The sequence below is a fragment of the Buteo buteo genome, chromosome 12 (genome assembly GCF_964188355.1).
Source record: "Buteo buteo chromosome 12, bButBut1.hap1.1, whole genome shotgun sequence".
NCBI classification, from domain to species: domain Eukaryota; kingdom Metazoa; phylum Chordata; class Aves; order Accipitriformes; family Accipitridae; genus Buteo; species Buteo buteo.
Window position 1 is genome coordinate 39,649,777 of NC_134182.1, and position 11,048 is coordinate 39,660,824.

General features: G+C 67.8%; 1 protein-coding gene across 5 annotated transcripts; it reads right to left on the reverse strand.

The window, feature by feature from the left end:
- Nucleotides 1–166: 166 nt before the first annotated feature.
- On the reverse strand, nt 167–10,032 carry LOC142038260 (uncharacterized). Of its 5 annotated transcripts, XM_075043524.1 has the most exons (32): nt 9,114–10,027; nt 8,137–8,285; nt 7,684–8,000; nt 7,505–7,583; nt 7,232–7,380; nt 7,060–7,155; nt 6,523–6,576; nt 6,343–6,414; nt 6,229–6,255; nt 5,929–5,973; nt 5,762–5,815; nt 5,609–5,671; nt 5,467–5,532; nt 5,258–5,320; nt 5,122–5,154; nt 4,963–5,025; nt 4,821–4,883; nt 4,626–4,688; nt 4,487–4,549; nt 4,293–4,343; nt 4,139–4,174; nt 3,962–4,024; nt 3,827–3,889; nt 3,649–3,684; nt 3,440–3,476; nt 2,707–3,206; nt 2,518–2,617; nt 1,787–2,440; nt 1,547–1,643; nt 1,137–1,384; nt 972–1,013; nt 167–777 (listed from the first exon to the last, which is right to left on the reverse strand). In XM_075043524.1, the coding sequence occupies exons 2-32, from the start codon at nt 8,210–8,212 to the stop codon at nt 539–541; spliced, it is 3,612 nt and encodes a 1,203-aa protein (XP_074899625.1). In that variant the 5' UTR covers nt 8,213–8,285; nt 9,114–10,027; the 3' UTR covers nt 167–538. The 5 variants fall into 5 exon arrangements, with proteins under 5 accessions (XP_074899625.1, XP_074899624.1, XP_074899623.1 ...); XM_075043523.1 differs by having other exon boundaries at nt 5,929–6,255; nt 8,137–8,347; nt 9,114–10,032; XM_075043522.1 differs by having other exon boundaries at nt 5,929–6,255; nt 8,137–8,351; nt 9,114–10,032.
- Nucleotides 10,033–11,048: the final 1,016 nt, after the last annotated feature.

Consider the following 11,048-nt stretch of genomic DNA (forward strand, 5'->3'; position numbering starts at 1 on the left):
ACTCTTGGCAGCCAGGGAAGCTTCTCCCCGCAGGGAGAGCGCAGCTGCGGCTGGCTGGGATGCGGGGCTCCCGTCCAGGGCCTCCTGCGGCTCTGGGGTATCCCCCCCCCTCCCCAAAACCCTCGCCCACCCCCAGCTCAGCTGCGCCGGCGAGCACAAACCGTGGTGTGGTTTTTATTTGAAAGGTTCCCGGGCTGACCGGCCAGCCCTGGGCACCAGCATTCACCCGGAGCAGCGGATGGCAAAGGGTGTGCGGAGTTTTGCAAGGGCTCAGCACCCCCGCCACCGGCTCAGCCTTCCCCCCCCCCCCCCGCCCCCCCCAGTGATGGAGCAGCTGAAGATGAGCTGTCAGAAACTTGGCAGGACCTCGAGGTCCTTGTGCAATAATTCAAGTGTCCTCGTTTCTCGAGCCTGCGCAGGCAGGGGCAGGCGAGGTTTGCAGAGGACGAGCGCTGCGCCTCCGGGTGCCGCATCCCGGAGGGGGGGGGGGGGACGGACACCGGAGGCACCCCAAACCCCGATAAGGGGGGTGTCAGCCCTAGTAGCCGGGCGCAGAGGTGCAGGCAGAGGCGTTGACGGGGTGGGGGGCCGGGGGGTTCGCCCTGCCCGGGGACAGGCAGGCGGCTTCGCACTGCTCCCGGCTCTCGAAGCGATTGCGGCTGCCGCCGCAGCCCCCGTACCAGAAAAGCGAGCAGCGGCCGGGTTGGTGACCCTCGAAGAACCACTTGGGCGAGAAGGAGTGGCAGGGTCCCGGGTCCCTCGCCTCCAGGCAGGCAGCTGCGAGGCGGGGGGCACAGCACCCTTACGGCAGGGCCAGAGCGCGCCGCGCGGTTGCGTGCCGGGAAATGCACCCCACGAGCCAGCCGGTGCAGGAGCCGGCAGCCCTGCCTGCTTCCCTGCCGGCTTTCTGCTCACGAGTCACCCACCACAAGGACACCCCCTTTAACCCCCCCGCCTCGCACGCTCCTCACCCCGCGTCACGTTGCTCTCGCCCACGCCGGCTTCGTCAAGACCTGCCCGGGACGGTCACGGCATCAGCCGAGCGGCGGCACCGAAATCTCAACCGTGCCCCCTGCTCCGGCTGGGGGCACCCCCATGGTTGTGCCCCCCCAGGTCCCTTGCCCACCCTCGCCTACCCGGGTCCACGCAGGCGCGGATGCAGTCCTGCTCGCTGCCGAAGCGGTTGGCGTTGCCCCCGCAGCCCCCGTACCAGAAGCGCTCGCAGGACCCCGTCTCCCGCCGGTGGTACCACATCACGGAGAATCGGGCGCAGGCGCTGCCGGGGTCCTTGTCCAGGGTGCACGGTCCGGGAACGGCCGCAGCCCTCCGGCCCTTACCGGGGCTGGTGGGTGCCGTGGGCATCCCAGTGGGGACCTCGGGGGTCCTGGGAAGGGGAATCAGAGCAAACACCCCCCAGTACGTGCTGGGGGATGGAGGACCCCCTCTCTGGGAAGAGGAGGTACAACCCCCCCCCAGCCCCCCAACTCGTATCACGGGGCACCGAGGGATGCACAAGCAGGGGATGGTCCCGATGCCGCTCACTCACTGCGCAGGGGTCCCTGGGGGGGGCTTGCCGGTCCTGGTGCCGGCGGAGGGCATCTTCTGGGGGCACCCCGGGGTGCCGGGGTGCTGGCTGCTCTCCGCTGCGGAGCAGAAGCGATAGCGGAGGTGTGACAGAGGTGCAGGCAAGGAGGTTTGGGGGGGATTGAAGCCGCCTGCTCCCGGAGCAGCCGGGAACAGCACCCGGAGATGCTCCAGCCCCCCAAGACCTCCCCACCCCGCTCACCCCGCAGCCTCCGGAGGAAGCCCAGCGCCGTCCTCTCCGCGTATCCCATCTCGGGTGGGTGAACCGAGCCCAGGCGCAGGGAATGGTACCGCCATGCCGGCAGTGCCTCCGGCACGGCCGCCTCCGGCTGCTCTGTCCCGGCTCGCCCCAGGGAGAGCACCAAGATGCCAAAATCCTCACACGGGGCAAAGGGGGCCAGCGCCTGCCGTGCCTCCCCGTCCCACAACAACGCGGCCCCCGTCCCCACCACGAAGAGGACGCGGAGCCGGTCTCCGGAGCCCTGCGGGAAGATGTGCCGGAGGGTCCACACCACCGCGCCGCTGGCGGATGCCGCAGCCGGCCTGGGCACCAAGGCGAGGTGGAGACGCTCCCGGAGCTGCTCCCCAGAGCCGGGCAGCCCGAAGGGGACCTCGGCCAAATCCTGCCCGGGAGCGGAGGGTCCCGTCAGCACCAGGGCGACGCGGGTGCCGCGCTGCACCAGATCCGGCCCCGTGAGCTGCAGGCGCCCCAGGAGATGGTGGAAGAGCTCGCCGACAGCCTCCAGCCTCTCCGCCAGCATCCCCGGGGCTGCGTTGTCCACCACCAAGGCCAAGTCCACGTCCGGCGGGTCAGGGGACGGCACGGCTGCGGTGCAGCTCTCGGGGTGGCAGAGATCTGCGATGGGAAGAGATGGAGGCTGAGCCCCGGAGCCGGCCGGCACCCATCCCCGGTGCAGCCCTGGGGCTGCCTACCGAAGCAGAGGATGCAGGGCAGCACCGCATCCCGCAGCACCGCCGCATCGCCAGCCGGCTCCGCCGCCGAGAGCTGGACCACTCGGAAGAGGCTGTTAACCTGGGGGCGAGGCAGAGCCGGGGTGAGGGGTGAGGGCTGGGGGGGGACACAAGGGACCGGGGGGAGAAGCCACCAGCCCCGAGGCTCACCTGGAAAGCCCGCACCACCTCGGGCAGCGGGTTGAAGGTGAGCACTGCCGGCACGATGCCCAGGGCTTCGTACTGCAGAGCAACCTCCCCGATGCCCTCCAGGTTCTGGTTTCGGCCGCTGGTGACGAAGAGGACCACTTTCCTGCCCAGGGCGGCCGGCCGGACCCTTTTGAGCACGTGGTGCCCCACGAAACGCATGGCGGCGGCCAGGCGGCCGCGGCGGGAGGAACGGGTGGGCGAGAGGCGGCGGAGGCGGTTCAGCAGCGCGGTCCTGCTCCCCATCTCCCCGGCACGCAGCAGGTAGGTAGGGGTGGCCGCGTAGGCCAGCATGGCCACCCTGGCCCCCGCCGGGCAGCCCGAGGGGGAGATCTGCAGGTCCCGCAGCAGCAGGGCCAGCAGCTCCTTCATGCGGGAGAAGAGGGCTGGCGATACGGTGGATGAGGTTTCCAGCACCAGAACCAGCTCGGTGGGGAAAAGCGGGCAGGAGGGCGAGGTGGTGACTGCGAGGGGATGGTGGCATCTCAGGGGCTGCTGGAAAAGCCCCCCCCCCCCCCGGACACCTTGTGCTCGTGAGACCCGTGCCCACCCGCCCACTGCTGCCATCCTCCAGGCACACATCCGTCGGCTGTGCCCCCGTCATCCAGCCGTCCCTCTGTCCCCTCTGCCCTGGTCCCCCCACCGAGCCGGTCCCCATCCCCTCCTTGCCATTCCCGCCGTTATCCCAGGCTCTCACCGCAGCTCCGGCGGATGAAAGCCTTGAGCTCGCAAGGCTGGAGGGATGCACAAAGCGGCGTCAGTCCCGGCTCTCCCACCCAGCTCTTCCCAGCAAACCCAGCAAGGCTTGCTGGGGCCAGGCGGCCACCGAGCTCCTCTCTGTCCCCCGAGGACACCCCTCGAGGCCGGGTCCCCATCCCCAGCCGGCCCTACGCCAGCATCCCGTACCGTGGAGGGGGGAGTGCCCGGCGAGCCCTTTGGGCCCTGGAGCAGCGGGAGAGGAGAGAAATAAAGAGGAAATATGGTCAGGGAACACATCCCCGAGCACCGGGGCTTCCCTGCTCTTTGCACAACACGGGATGGTTGCAGAAATGTGGTAGGAAAAAGGGAATTTGCAAGGAGTCACCATCTCTCCCGGAGGTCCCGCACTGCCGCGGCCACCTGCTTCTCCTCTGCTCCCGGGATGGCCCTGGAAAACCCCGAGGAGTTGAGCGGGTGGGCACGGCAGGGGGGAGCGGGGAGGGGGCTGCACCATACTCACCCTGCGCCCGGGCAGCCCTCGTGCACCCTTGTCCCCAGGGGATCCTCTCTCACCCCCATCACCCTGGGGGGGGGACACTCGGAGGAAGCTGACCGTGTCCTTGCCAGCAGCCCACGGCGTGGACTGGCCAGCCCTGGTCAGGTCCCCGTGTCCCCTCCTGGCCCCCCACGCACTCACCTGAGCCCCGGGGTATCCCGGCAGGCCCCGAGCACCCTGGGGGAAGCATCACACGTGAGGGGGGTCGGGACCCCCGGCAGCCCCACGGGCAGGGACGGAGCTCTGCCCCACGCTCATCCCACCCGCCTCCATCCCTGCTCCGCGCTGCCGGTACCTTGTCACCCTTCCTCCCTGGAGCACCTCTCCGGTCACAGCCGTTCTCACCCTGGGAGGGGAGAAAAATCCCAAAGCAGATTATTGTAGGACCTACAAAAACGCCCCTCTTCCCAAAGCTTCTTTGGCCACGGCTTTTCCACTGCTGCAGTGCCCCCGGGGAGGATGCCACGGCCCCGAGGGACACAGCCTTACCAGGGTGCCTTTGGGTCCCCGCGGTCCCACGCTCCCCTTCTTGCCCTTGTCTCCTGCCCGCCCCTGGAAGAGAAAGCAGGGCTGCAGGCTGGGGGTGCACAGGGGACGCGGTGAAATGCCATGCCGTGGTATCCCTCACCTTGTCCCCTTTGGGACCAGCTGGTCCGACTGCTCCCTGAGAGCCATCCGCTCCGGGCAGACCCTAGGTGAAAGGCAGAGGCAGATCGAGGATGCTGGGGAGCACCTGTGGGTTGGGCACCCACCGGCACGGCCACCAGCTTGGGGTGGCCACCAGCACCCACCAAGGACCCCAGCACTGGGAGGGGGATGGCACCTGAAGTCCTCTGCGCCCTGGGTGACCGGTGACACCGTTCGTCCCCCGCAGCCCCGGCAGCCCCTGCAAAGGGAGAATGGAGGGGGCAGCGGCGGTGCCCACCCGGGGGTCTCGGTGCCAGCGGGGTCTGCCCTGGCCTTACCTGGGCACCTCCGTAGCCCTTCTGTCCCTCGGGGCCAGGGCTGCCACGGTTCCCCTTCTTGCCCTGCAGGGAGACAGGATGGCTCAGGCTCCAGCAGGGAGATGTCCCCGCTCCCCAGGGCAGACGGACCCCCGCATCCCTGGGCTCTGCCAGCCCTACCTGCACTCCCTGCTGCCCTTTCTGGCAGGAGGTCTGTGGAGGAAAATGCCATCAGCCGCCGTGTCCCCACGACAGGGGCACGTGGCACCGGGGCACCCGGCGTGGACCTCGGTGCCCCCCTGCCCGCAGCACCTACCGGGTGAGCAGGGGGACCCGGGGGCCCCGGTGGCCCCGGGGGACCCTCCTGGCCGGGGTCTCCCTGGAAATCACGGGCATTGAGAGGGAAGCAGAGTTCCTGGCTGTTCTATCTGCACATCTCATCCCCAAAAAGGTCCTGCCGACCGCCTGCTCCACTGCTGCCACCCGGCATCCCCCAGCATGGTCCTGGCCCCTGCCAGACCTTACCTGGGGACCCCCATCTCCTCTCCACCCTGGGGTGCCGGGCTCGGGGCTTGTCCTCCCGGGTGGCCCCTGGGGAGCAGAGGTGGGTGCTGAGCGAGCCTCCCAGCACCCTATGGAGCCGCGGGGCTGCGAGCCCATTACTTACCACCTCGCCGCAAGGGCCTGGGGGACCCTTCTCCCCCCGGGCACCCCGGGAACCTTTCCGCCCCTAAGTGAAGGCAGGAGGAAGGGATTTAGCAACCAGGCGATGGGCGAAGGAGGCAGCGCTTTGCCGAGGCTCAGCAGTGCAGTGCCGTACCTGCCTCCCCCGGGACCCCTTCTCTCCGGGGTGGCCGGGGGTCCCCGCTTCACCCTGGGGAGGAGAGAGGAGGCTGTGGCCGTGCCTGGTCCCACTTGGGTGTCTGTGCCGGGATGGAGGGGTGGTTGCACCGGCTGGCTGGTGTAATGTGCCACTGCACAGCTCACCTGCTCCCCGTCCACACCGTCATAACCGGCTTCTCCAGGAGGTCCCTGCAAGGAGGTGACACGGTCTGGTGCCAGGTTATATGTCATGGGGTGCAATAGCCAGGTTCTGGCTTTGCCCCATTTCCCCCAGCACCCCAGGCCATCCCACCCCTCCATCATGACCATCTGCCATTCCCCTCCCCGCGTCCCTCTCTTCCCTGCCCGTCCTCGAGGTCTCCCTGCCGCCGCCAGCTGTCCATGGCCTTGGCCACCATCGGTGCCCGCAGGAGCCACAGGATAAACCACGAGGCAGGGACGTACCTGCTCCCCGGGGTGACCCATGAAGCCCTGCAAAGAGACAAAGAAGAGCAGCCGGGGAGCGGTGGGCACCCTCGCTGCGGGACAGAGCCACGCCGGGCTGGGACAGCCCCTCACCTTCGGTCCATGCTGCCCTGGGCATCCCTGCATCCCTCGGCTGCCGTGAAGACCTCGGGGTCCCTGCTCCCCCTGCGCTCGGGAGGGGAGGGGGGGCCATCAGAGGCAACGCGGTGACGGGGGTCCCCTTACCCACGGGGCCACCCTCTCCTACCCCTGGGGGTCCCACGGCCAACTCACGCTGTGTCCATGCTCGCCCTCGTCTCCAGCACGCCCCTTGCTGCCTGTCACCCCCTAGAACAGAGAGACCCTGGAAGAGGCAGCCGTGACCCCCCAGCCCGAGGATGGACCCTGGGCTGGGAGCCAGCTTGGCTGGGCTCCCTTCCCAGCTCGGGGAGGAAGGGCTTGAGCTGAGCCGAGCTCCCAGGGCTCCTCTTGGCCCTGGGAAAGGGATCCGGGGCTGTGCATGCAGCACAGGGGTGGAATTCTCCTGGGGGAGTGTGGGGAGACCCCCTCATCCCCTGGGCCTCAGTTTCCCCCTGCTTCGCTCAGCGCTTTGGCACCGTGGCAGCAGCATCAAGGCGGGCACGGCCCAGAGCCCACCCATCTGTCCCAGCAGAGAGGGACGGGAACGGTGGGACTGCTCTCCTACGGGCATGGTGGGGGGCCTGGGGAAACATCCCCTCTGATGGGGAAGGGAAAGGTCTAAGCCCTGCTCCGGGCTGTCTGCGGCACTGGGCATCCCTCCTGCATCACCCCACTCCCCCGGTCCCTTACCTTCTCCCCGTGGGAGCCACCGGGGCCTCGTGGACCGGGCAGCCCCACGCAGGTGCAGGGACACATCTGGCAGCACGTCCGTTCTGCCAGGGCCAGCTGTGGGGAGAGGGTGGCAACCCCGCTCAGAGCCCGCGGGACCCCCACCACCCTCCCCACCACAACCCATCCTCACCAGCTCCTGCGCCACGTGCCCGCCGACCTCCGGCATGTCCACGGTGAGGTGCTGCCCGCCCGCCAGCCATCTCCCAAATTCCATCTGCTGCAGGTCCCCCAGCCCCGTGACGTTGTTCACCGCCACCGTCACCAGCAGGTCAGCCTGGTCTGGAGGGGACGGGGTGTTGTGGGGTGTCACACTGTGCCGGGTGGCCCCCCCCCGGGTCCCCGCCAGCTTTCCCCACTCACAGGGCTCACCCATCCGAGCCCCACGCAGCCGTCGCCGTCCCACCTTGCAGCCAAGCCGACGTTGCCTCCTCCTTCATCTTCCTCGCATCGTCGTCCAGCCCATCCGTGAACACCAGCAGCACCTGAGCAAGGAGTGGGGGGGGGGGGGTCCGGTGCTCTACAGCAGCCCCCAAGAGTGGGAGCGCATGGGGAGCGATGGGCACGCCTGTGCCGGTGCTATACCTTGGCATCAGCCGCCTGCCGCGCCAGGGTGCCGAGGAAGCTCTGCAGGGCGAGCTGGTTGAGGTAGGAGCGCTGGAAAGCGTGCGCCCGTGCCAGGCGTTGCAGCACGTCCATCCAGGGCTCCCGCAGCCGCTCCTGGAAAAGGGTTTCCCCTTCCCGCTGCGTGCTCTGCAGGCTGAGGCTCAGGTTGAGCGGGCTGCAGGTGAGGTGGTCCAGCGCGGTCAGGTCCCGCAGGACCCGCTCCAGGTAGGGCTGCAGGTTGGATTGCTGGTAGTCGGTGACATCCAGGGCCACCAGCACGTGGAGGGTGCACGGTCCTGCGGGGCAGAGCACGGAGACCCAGCCGGGCTATGTGGGATCCCAGCTAGGCGGGCTGGAGCGCGGCATCTCCCACGGGGACACGCGTGCCCCACGGTGGGACATCTCCCCGGGCACAGGGATGTCCTCACTCACCCGCCTGCCGGCTCCGGACCCCTGCGGCTGCGAGGACGAGAAGAGCCGCAGGGAAGCAGACCCCGCGCAGCCCCATTTCCCCGGCGTGGCACGGCTCGGTGGGACACCGCGGTCACCGGTGGGGAATCGGCTCCTCCCGTGCCCGGCAGCTGCGAGGCGTGAAGGCAGGGCTGCGGCCAAGCGGCAACCGGCAGCGGCGAGAGCGGAGCACCTGCCTTAGGGAGACGGCGGGCCCAGAGCTGTCTCCAGCTCTCCATCCATCACTGCTTGACAGGTCATCCATGGAGCGCAGCCCAGCCCCGGGGCCACTGTGGCCGTCCGAGCCGAGCCAGCTCTGGCCTCATCCTGCCCACCTGCTTGGCCGCTTGCAGACAGCGCTGGGTGTGTTTTGCTGGGGTGTTTTGCACCCCCGGGGGATGGAAGCGCTCACTCCTGGTGAGCTGCGGGGTAGCTGGGGAGGACGCGAGGGCAACACAGGGCAGGACACGGGGGTCCCGAGCTCCTTGACGGAGCTGAACCGCTCCTGGCAGGGTTTTGGGACGGGCTTTGCCCCCGGCGCTGCGAGGACACCCGCGCAGCCTGCTGCCCTCCCAGCTCAGCCTTCAGGGCTGCACTTCGGGCAGCGGAGATGCAGCTTTCCCAAGGGTTTTGGGGATGCCCTTGGGAGCCGGCACGGCAGCCATCCTCCTGTCGCTCCGCAGGCAGAGCAGAGGGACGAAGCGATGCGCTGAGGCCAGCACCAGGAGCCCTGCCTGCCCGTCCTGCCACACCGGGTGACCTGCCTGCTTTGCCGATGAGCGGGACGCAACCCACCCCACGGCCCGACCGCGTGGCCGGAGCAAGAGGGGAGAAGGCGGCCGGAGCCCAGACCTTCGGGAATGAGCAAAGCGAGGGACCAAAGACTGCGGTAGGAGCCGAACTTGCGGCATCGCCACAACCCCGCAGTGACTGCTTGGGGACAGAGGAAACCCCCTTACCTCTCCTGCGCCTTCGCCGGTGCGGGGGATCCACGGCACGCAGAGTCGGGCAGTGCCGGACGGTGCAGCTGACCGCGGGCTGCAGGAGCTGGCCGCCTGCGTGGGAGGATGTGCGTTTGGGGGGTTATTTATTCCAGGGCTCGAGAAAACATCATATGTCCGACACGTCAGGGGGAGCTGCCTTGCAGCCAGGGAAGAGGCTCCCGGGGTCCATGGGGCTGGCCCTGCCAGAGCAGGCAGCTGCCCGCCGTGGAGCACGGACCACGGCACCCCACGACCACCCATCGCCTCCTGGGAAGGTGCAAGAAGAAGCTTATGGGGCAGACCATCGACGGTCGAGGGAGATTGTGGTGCTTGGAAAACTACATCTGCAAGGGAGTTGGGTCCCAGGGAATGAACGTCAGCGTGGAAACCCAGACTGGTCCGGGGAGGGATGTGGGGAAAAACCTCCACCAAGAACCCCGGGTCCCCGGAGCGCTCCGTGAGAAAGGGGTGATATCAGGGTGGAAACCAGCGGCCAGATCCTGACATAATGGATTTACATCATCCGGGGACTCAGCCCTCAAACATCCTTCCCAGCATAAGCAAAACAGAGGGATGGAAACGGAAAGTATTTCAAAGCCCGGCTTGTTTTTCACGGGGGATCTGTTTGTTTTCTCGGGAGACCAGCTAGAGGTTGGAGATGAATTAGGCAGTCGCTCCCCGCGTTCCCATCCCCAGGCTGCACCGTGCAATGTGTGGGCTGGGGATGGTGTGGGGAAGCAGAGCGAGACCAGTTTTCAGGGGTTTATTTATTCGTTCGAAGGGGAAAGGTTTACTGCATGTAGGTTTTGCAATGCCGGACTAATGAGCAAAAACACATCCCGAGATGATCTGCTGTTGGGGGAGGAAAATAAGAGATATCCTTATCCCGAGATAAGGCATGAAGGAGATTTCCCCACGATCTGCTGTGCCTGGTGGGAACAAGTCAGGCCCTGAATGCGGGAGGTCCCTGAAAGCAAAGGGAAAGAGGATTTGGGGGGGGGGGGGTAGTGGGCAGGGGAGGGAGTGGAGCCTGGATGCCTGTGTGCATCCAGCGTGTCCCCGAGGCAGTAATTGTATGCAGTAACACTGAGCACTTGAAAACTTAAAAAATAACATGAATGCGAGTTACGAGAATATTGTAAGTAAGACGACAGGACTGTGTTTGTGCGGGAGCAGCACGGGCAGGCTACGCTGCACGGGACGATGAGCCAGGAGCCGGAGGGGGCCCCGCTCAGCCCCTCGTCCCCACTGCGGCACGTCCCAGGTTGGGACGTGCAGGAGGGACAGTGCGAGGGGACAGGGGACGTGCAAAGGGATGGGCCCCCCCTGCACGGGCAAAGCAAGGCTGAACTCAGAGCTCTATCTAGTGGCGAGTGGGTGGCTGGACCCCATTTCCCTCCCCAGGCTGGGGGTACCCTCACCCCTGACTTGGGGGGGACGCAGCCACCCTGACCCCCTGCACCAGCTCCCCAGGGTGGGCGGCTGGGAGCTGGCAGAGGGCAGCGAGCGAGGTGGCACCTCTGGGAGCACCGTGGGCTCGTCCTGCCCCGTGTCCAGCACCTCCCCGGCGTGGCCCCCACCTGCCCCTGGGTGCCCGGGCATGACCCACTGGTGGAGCTGGGTGGCCCGTGGGGACCTCGCCGTGACGGGCTTTGCTGAAGTGGCAAAGCTTTGACGGCAGGTGTCACTCACAGACCTCGGCGCGCACACGCGTGCACACGTGTGCACACACGCTTGCACACGCGGCCACGCGGCCCAGCCAGGGTTGCCAGCCGCCTCTCCCGTGCCTTGCTGTCTGGGCACCCTCTGGTCAGCCTGGGGTGCTCACCCCGCTCTTGGGGTGCTCGCCCTGCCCTCCCTGGGGTGCTCACCCAGCTCCGGGGGTGCTCGCCCACCCTCCCCAGGGTGCTC